This window comes from Melampsora larici-populina (genome assembly GCF_000204055.1).
Source record: "Melampsora larici-populina 98AG31 unplaced genomic scaffold MELLAscaffold_41, whole genome shotgun sequence".
NCBI lineage: Eukaryota > Fungi > Basidiomycota > Pucciniomycetes > Pucciniales > Melampsoraceae > Melampsora > Melampsora laricis-populina.
In genome coordinates, this window is record NW_006768805.1 from 619002 (window position 1) to 627632 (window position 8631).

Genomic DNA, 8631 nt, shown 5'->3' on the forward strand with positions numbered 1-8631 from the left:
TAAAACCGACTTTAATCCAATCTTTGATACATTGACTCACAGACCTAGAAGAGTTCATGATTGGTTGTGAGCTTTATCTACATATTGGTTAAGAGGAATGAAATTGAAATTGCAGGTAACCTCAAATATTCATTCATTCAACAAATTGAATATGGTCATGATACTTTGGATGTATGGATCTTGATCTCAATGGCACTGAAGAAAACCCCTTCCCTACCTACTTTATTTCTTTTTTACTTTGATACATGATATTATTCATATGATTCATTCTATCTTATATCTCAGATCAGTAATAAAAGTTCAAAATCCTTAGATGCATAGATTACAGATTGTGAGCTAATCAAAAAATTGTCAAACTTTCAAACTGTCATAAATGCTAGATTATTTGTAAAGAGGTTAATATTTTTATAATGTCATACTTCTTCCACATATACCTACTTTACAGTCTTCAATTCATGCGGCTTGGTACTTGCCAAGAACTCCAAACTTTAATCCTGTCTTTTGGTATCAGGTATAGATAGATGTGCATTCATGATCATCAACTAAGACTAGTATGACTGTCCAGTTGAGATTCTTTGATCCACGGGAATCAGCACTCAAGCTTCATACCATGAATGAAATCTTGTCCTCAAATATCAAAAGGATACCTGATTTCTGTTGACTTCAGTCAAATCCTCACTATGTAACCTCCATCTTGACAAGGGGACCTTCATCAAAATCAGATCTTTTCTTGGCATTCTCAATTGCATTTTATCATCAGATACCTTCATCGGACCAAATTTGCAAAGACCTTGAATCAATTGTCGAGCAGAAGTTGATCATCTCCACGTCTCATTCATAGGATCTAGCAGTCAGATGTTTCTTCCAAGTATTTAAGCCAGACTTAGCCAGACAATCTACAACATCCGTGATTTCACAAAAAGCAGATCAGATAAGAGAAATTTGATGGTTGCATTAATCTCAGAGCCTGGACCGATTCTCCTATATCTATTTACAAAGAATCCAACCCAAAAGACATGACTTCATTTGATCTTAGATTTTGTAAAGATGATGATAAAGCTGTTGCGGGATAAATGTTCCAAGAGACTTCAATGATATCCATAAATCCCACCCTAATAACAAACACACATTCTAACATCAGAATCTTGAGATTGAGAGATGGGAAGAGAAAAAAACAATCTTTCTTACCTGATCCAAAGAGGGTATGAAGTTTGCCACAACAGGTAGACAATTTGATGTGCATACCATGAATAGAATTGGTAATGCAATGTGCGTGCGCACACCATCCCAATCAGATTAGAGGTAAAGCAAAGCTTAACTGTATCTGTTCAAAAAGACTGATCTGGATCAGCAACCATGAATCAAGATTAGTGAGCTAAGCTAAAACATAACCTACAATCAGGGGTGACTCTACGGGACGCTTGCTAGCAGGTTGAGCAAAGTTCACCAATCAATGGAGCAAGATATGGATCGGTCCTTTCTCACCATACGCTCTACACCATCTTGTCCAGGCAAAAAGCCCTAGTAATGAGACGTGAGTGGCTGTAAGCATGGTATAAGCAAATCCTTGAGATAGAAAATTGGATTCCAATAACATATGCCAGTTGACAGTCCATTGACAGAAGAATACTGGATCAAACTCAACAGCTTTTGAAAGTTACAAGATAGGGTGAGCCGTTAAGAATGAACCTCCCAACAATGTCTACAAAAATGCAAATATAGGTTCCAGTAATCAAATCATAAAGAAATCAGTGATTATAAAGCGAGTCTTGTACTTGAATACCTAGTATTATGAAACCCAGTCGTAATGTCTTCAATAAACCAACAGATTGAAACCAAATGAGACCATAAGCCGGCAAAAACAGTAGTACATACATTCATTTCGATGAACAAAGCAAGACTAAAAGAGTCAAATGATTGAGTTTTTAATTATAGTTATGTTAGAAGATGTAAGCAATGGATATTTACCTGAACCATATCACACTCCAATTCCATTTCTTGCAGATCAGATACCAAAGACTGACATAAAACACTGACATTTTTATCCCATCATCAAAGAGCCTTAGTACAGAGATAGAATGTAATTGTTTGGATAGAGCTAGGAAAATCAATGTGTAGGGAGGTATCTTGTGTACATAAAAAGACCCATTTTGTAGAACAACAGTTAGGCAAGGGTATATATAAGATCAAAAGAGAAAGGGAAGTGACTGACTGATTGACATTGTTTAAAGATTCCAAAGACAACTGATAGGGTGATCAAGTAGATACCAGCAAAAAAGTATGGAGCCTTTATTGGTCAAGTGATATAACACAGTGTAAATGTGAACAAGACCTGCGGGATAACTAAAAATTGGCCAGATTGGAGTCAGTAACAATTGGTAAAAAGTTATAAGACTCAAGAACATTTACACAATTGGACCAGTATGTCCTCTGGTCTTCAGGTAATCATGTTCTCCACGTAATTATCCTTCAACCTCTTATATATAAGTTTTCCAATCAATCTTGGTATCTAAAAAGACATCCTTAAAATACAATCTTACCAGTGAGAGAGAAATATTTCCTTTATATCTAGAGGAACAATAGCATTGATACTGACATGTAACATAGTTGATGATGAGTCCATTCAAAACAATTCTGGGAAATCCATAGGATAAGGAAGTTTTTCAAAAGAAAAGAACAAATAGTACATACCGATTGAAACTTTTGTTATGAGAAGTTTCTGATGATCTGATTTTAGAATAGGATTAGCTAATTATCATTAAACACAAAGTAAGCTTGGTTGATTTGATGAGTGATTGATTGAAAGATTAACTAATTGGTGATGAGAGTTGGATATATTAAAGGAAGGATTATAAGTGATAGCCTGATCAGATTGAGCATGATTCATTTGAGGTAGGGTGATAGAAGGTAAATTTGGATTTGACTTTGGAGTTCGGTTATTTGTTCTTTGGTTGGTTATTTGTTGTTGATGATGAGATGATTCTACTTTGACTTGGATTGAAGGCTGATTGACACTACACAAAATGTAATCTTTACTGGGGGTTGAAGAAAACTACTGACATAGAAAAATCCTGAGGCAACAGGAAGAGAGCTAAAAATCTGAAAAAATATGCACCTTGTTCCTAGATATTGGGGCGTCATGATGAGTATTTTTTTGTATTTTACACACAGATATTGGTTAATGTACTAACAATAATGTGATGTCTGAATGATAAATGTAGAGGAAAGACTCACCTTTTTGATGAACTAGAATTGAGTGATTTGATTCAGAACTGCAAAAGTTATTGATGTTTGAAGGTTTCAAAATCCTGTCTTCTAAATCATGGGCCAAATTTCAGGTATTGTTACAGGTGGGTTGTCAATGATTTTTGGGCTTTATCGTTAGTAAATTAACCACATCTAGGAACAAGGTGCATATTTCCCAAGGAAAAAATGATTACATTTAATGCATTTTTAATCAAAAATGCTCATTTAATGCTGAATAATGCTGATTTAATGCTGATTTTGTGTAGTGTGAAGAGTTCAAGAGGCACAAGAAAAGAGTGTGTGAAACTTGAGATGATATCACGGGTTTGTAAGGTCTGCAAAAGGGATGTGAAAGTGATTACTGTCAGCTGACAAGTCAGAATGGTTGGGGACATCCCAGTTCCCCTTGTTCACGGAACAGTCTGGGGTTTTTGTTTGTCCAACCCAACACGGGGCTAGCTTAACAAAAGCCCAGCCAGCCACAGGTGTCCACTGGATCAGCAGGCTTCAAGGGATGCCGCTGAGGATTAGCTGAGGGGCTTAGATGAAGTGAGCAGATGGGCCAGCCCTCCCTCAGGCTGCTTTGGTAAGGAATGAAGCCTGAGGAAGGCCTAATTGATCTACTCAGTTCCTGTTGATCACATAATCAGCTGACAAGCAGAACAAAATGGGAAAGAAATGGGAAGTAAAATTGAACAAACATTGAAAAAAAACAAAAACTTCAACGCTCACGCCTATGTGAGCACCTATTTTTGCCCATGTGCCTAAAGCATGATCCAACCAATAGCTCCATATTTTTTAAGTTCTATATTATGGCCAGCACTGCCATCATTTGGGTTGCAAAATCTAAGACATCATCAGATGCAACAACCTGACCTAGGTTTCTCTCCTAGGTATTGGTTTGTGTCAAACATTACCTCAGATTAAAACCTTGGAATCATTCTGACCAAGGATCTGAGTCCAATGATGTCTTGGATTTTTCAATCCAAGGGGTTTTGTTGCATGTTGGCCCAGGGAAGGGTAATTGTGCTTTGATAATACTGTAAGAGACCTCACTTCCCTCAAGATCACTAAGAAAACAACTTACTAGGTACCTTGGCTTAAGCAAAGAAGATAATAGCTGATAATAGATCATAATTGAGACATCAAGTTGAATTTCAATTGAGTAGGCAAGACTTATATCAGATTCAACAAGTCAAGTACCAATGTGAATAAAAATGTTCAAATTTGGGCTATCATTTCATATTCAAATAACAATCAAATGGAAACCAGATATAATAAATTCATCAGATATTTATATACCATTTTGGTTGATTCCCTTTTTTTGTTTCCATGGTACAAAATCACAAAAATTAATAACAAAAGTATTATAAACAATCAGATCAGATTTTGAAAAAGTATGATCTAAGTTAAATTGAAAGGACGTGAGAGAATCATCAAGATGTAAAGCATATCCAGGTTTCAAAAAATGTATACAAGTTGTATAAAAGGCCAATCATTAAGGTTGGCATATCCAAAAACCAAGATTGTGAAGATGAGATGAAGTAATAACATGACCACGCCTCAATGTAATAATCGGAATTGCGCGATAGAGATAGAGAAGAAGCGCAGAACGCAGGTTGAAGTAGCCAAGGTCCATTTTCTCACTGGCGTTGACATTGAGTCCAGGAGCAGCACGGGTGAAACAGTTCTCGGCCTGAAGGTGACAACCCACGTGTCACAGGATTTTGTTGGATGCGATCAGCGGCATCGATTAAGGACGAGGATGCGGTAACGGTCCTAATCCGGTAGTGAGACTAGGGTCCCAATTCTGTCGCCCGATAGATTCCATCCATACGTGGTGCAACAAAGCTTGATTCATCAAGACACCGCCTGGAATCTGCAAGCAAAAGAATGAAAACAGTCAGGGGCGAATCAGATATCTTATCTTGAGCTTGAGCTTGATAGAAGCGTGAGAAGTATGTAATGTAGCCACCAACCTGCTGTGGATGAACTTTGTCTTGATATTTTTGATATCCCTCCCAAATCTTGCCCCAGTCGAAAATGGGTAGACCTTCATTGCGAGCGACCTCATCTTGCATTTGCTGAAGCTGGTGTACTCGACTGAGAATTGAGCAGCGAAAGGTTGGATTAGTAAGCCCCCGTGACGATTTATGAATAGGGTAAGCGAGGACTTACACATCTGAGAAGAAATTCACAAATCCAGGGCCCATCCCGTGTTTAAGACCCGGACTCCAATCGTGGCTAGCCCAATATTGATCCCCAACACGATGAGTCTTTCGAATCCAGATGGGTGTATTGGGCCAATGTACTTTGAGAGTTCGGATTACACTCCTCATTCGGTTCTGCCACCAGTCAAGTTGGACAGCTGTCAAAGGGGCCTCTGTGGTCATATTGGCCTCTCTGTTTCGGCGTCCAAAGAATGCAAGGTCCCAAAGCCCTGATTGAAGCGAAATAAACGCCGGGGCTTCCTTAGCTTCTGCAGCGAACTGATCTATCATTGGCTGGAAAAGCTCTTCGATCCTCTGCTCTGCCAGCCCAGGTGCATGCCAATCCGCCTGAACCGAAAATTCGTTGATGTCATCCTACATGTGAAAAAGTCAAGGTATCAAAATGATTCGGTGTCAGTTATGTATGGAAAGTGTTGCGTTCATCATAATTCATGAGCATAGACAAAAAGCAACAAACAAGTCCATAAAAGAATCCATTGACAACTCGACAATTGAGACCAGCGAATTGAGCTGCAGAGTTTTTGGGGTTGGGTGTCTGACGGTTCCGAGGGTTGAGTAGGCCAAGGTCGACTTCCCAAGGTGTGTTTCGTGGGTCCCAGCCTTCAGGAACCGGTCCATCAATGTCGGTGTAAGAAAAACCGCGGTAATTAGCTCCGAGAAGCTCGTGAAGATGTTGTAAGCCGTTTCGGTCGACACTATCGCCCAGCCATAGAATGGTCTTGCCACGAAGAAAGTCAAGATTTGGGTAGGGACGACCCCAAATATCTAGATGCTCTCGGCCTTCACCAGCCTGACCGGCATAATGATGACCTTGATAAGTAGGATGTTGAATGACTTCGTTACGATGTTCAAGTGTTGCATTGATCGGCACGTTCAAGATTGACCTCAAAGCGGATAAGTAATCAGGACTAGGCGGACACGACGAGCCAAATGGGACCCAATTCGCGTCGTGATGGAATTCTTCATTAAAGACAACGGATCCTGGTTCTGAGAATGGGTCACAAGCTGGGAGACCTCGGTAGAGTTTACTGGTAGTTTTCCATGATGTGGTATTAGGGTTTGAGTTGGGTGTGGATTGATAGATCCAAGGATATCGAAAGGTGTAAAATCTAAGAGCAAACGAATAGTAAGTATAGTACAAGGGAGATATACAACGAGCAAGTCTTTGGATTTGAAAACTTATTGTTGAAGCTTACTGTGCATGTGCCCACCAATCTGTTGCGATAGACATGGCAGCGAAGATGCATATGCCAATGACAATAGCCCTAATCCGCCTACGTAGTTTACTGGCTCTTGGGGGTGATGATTGATTTTCTTGATGAAACGGAAGATGAAGTGAAGAATGTTGTTGAGGATAACGTTCAGGGGTAGAGGTTGGTAAAGAATCGGTTGATGAGGAGTGAGCTTTTTCATAATTTGATCGAGACTGAGATGCCTGCTGTGAAAAAGTGGAGGTATGGTTTGAAATGTCGTTGGAGGTGTTGGTAGAACTCATCGTGAAATGTGATGTTGAATCTGTCCAGTGAGACGAGCAGTAGTGACAATCCAAATAATTCGACCGTTTGTTTGTTTATATAACAAAATTGTTGAAGAAGCTCGACTTTGCTTTGACTAGTTGAACGTATACCCCTCAGCAACACAGACAAGACCAACACAAGAGTATACTGAAACTGATAGGATATTGATAAAACTGACAAAAACTCGAATGTGATTGTCAACTTCCTACAAACAGGGGAGAGGAAGTGATACAAAATGAAGTCAAGGTGAAGCTGTACAAAAGGTGTGTTGTATATAGTTTGAATTTAACGACTCAAAAATTGAGTGTTTTAGTGATGACGAGTTTTCATCGACCAAATTCAAGGGTTCGAACTTCGAAGGTCAGAAATTACCAAATCAATTCTTTTAAACACCATTCAAACTTGACAATCTGGCAGCCATTCCGACAACTTCATTTAAAATCAAACCAGAAATTAACCAACTCAGCTCTACATACTCGGCTTTCACCTAATCCAAAGCGTTGATGCAAGATGGACTGTTAAGATGGCTACCAGAAGAATTGAGAATCATTTTGAGAATCCATCAACTTAAAACAACAAAACTAGATCTGTGGCAAAGTCGAAGTTCATGTCACCGGTGGTTCATGTTGGCTTGATCATAATCTGCCTTATAGTGGCATAATCCCTCAAAATAGGGGGGTTCAAGTTAAAAAAACACCTAGAATACAAATACAACAAAACACTAATTTAGAATTTTTTACAAAACTTCCAGAAAGCCCCTCTTGAGAAGCAAATTTTAGCATTTTTTTGTAAGAACAAATGAGATTTGAAGGGCTGGGAGGCAAAAGTGAAAAAAATTTAGGCACTTTTGGCCAACTTAGAATATTATGTACTTTTTTGCCGCCAAAATGTGATTTGCCAATCATGGCCTTCAGCAAAAGCAATGCGTGCAGATTCTGTGCAAGATATACATAACTTGCACGGAACTTGCATGTCGGTATTGCACGGTTTTTGCACAAGTTTGAAAACGATAACTACCCGCAAAACCATATGCCATTGAGAGAGTTAGTTGACTGGATCAACATGGTCCATCAAGGTTCTTCATTCAAAATCCAGCAAGCCCAACACGACTTCCTTGAAACTTTCATACATATCAATCAATCGCTATGAGCTTCTTCACTACGAAACAATTGCCCCAAAGAAGCTCGAGAGTATATTCTTGCTCCTATTCTGCCGCAATGTCTACCCTTTCTGGATCATCGGCGTCAGCGCAAACATCGACGGCATCACAAAGACGCACGCCGTTATTCTACACTACGGTCCAAACCCGATGTAATTGAGATGTAATGAGACTGGATGTCCAGAAACAAAGGTCTGTGGATTCTGAAAACGTCCATAGTAAACATGATACCATCGATATAACGTATATATTGGCGGTACGTCCCAACGGTACGCTTCTTAACTTCTTTGAGCAGCCACGATACATAACTGGTATGTAACTGTTTTGAATGCTCTGCGCATTCAAGATGTAAGTCCCACGTTCTCAGAATGTTTCTTGGTGTTATATACTGCCAAGAAAGTGCTGAGTTTCTGAGTACACTGTGGATATGTACCAGGTACATCCATCAAACATGAGACCGATCGAGCATTTGGCAGGT

At 39.3% G+C, this 8631-nt stretch overlaps 2 protein-coding genes across 2 annotated transcripts; both read right to left on the reverse strand.

Moving 5' to 3' along the window:
• Nucleotides 1–1022: 1022 nt before the first annotated feature.
• Nucleotides 1023–2623, reverse strand: MELLADRAFT_91322 (uncharacterized protein; the record flags this gene model as incomplete). The annotated part of the gene is made up of 10 exons (XM_007414177.1): nucleotides 1023–1086; nucleotides 1189–1324; nucleotides 1397–1420; nucleotides 1486–1647; nucleotides 1876–1900; nucleotides 1969–1983; nucleotides 2025–2126; nucleotides 2213–2287; nucleotides 2410–2428; nucleotides 2541–2623. The coding sequence occupies 10 exons, from the start codon at nucleotides 2621–2623 to the stop codon at nucleotides 1023–1025; spliced, it is 705 nt and encodes a 234-aa protein (XP_007414239.1).
• Nucleotides 2624–4460: 1837 nt separating this feature from the next.
• MELLADRAFT_72763 (uncharacterized protein) lies at nucleotides 4461–5468 on the reverse strand (the record flags this gene model as incomplete). Its single annotated transcript, XM_007414176.1, has 3 exons — nucleotides 4461–5125; nucleotides 5226–5349; nucleotides 5425–5468. 3 exons carry the CDS (start codon nucleotides 5457–5459, stop codon nucleotides 5000–5002), a joined length of 285 nt encoding a protein of 94 aa, XP_007414238.1.
• Between the last annotated feature and the right edge of the window lie 3163 nt (nucleotides 5469–8631).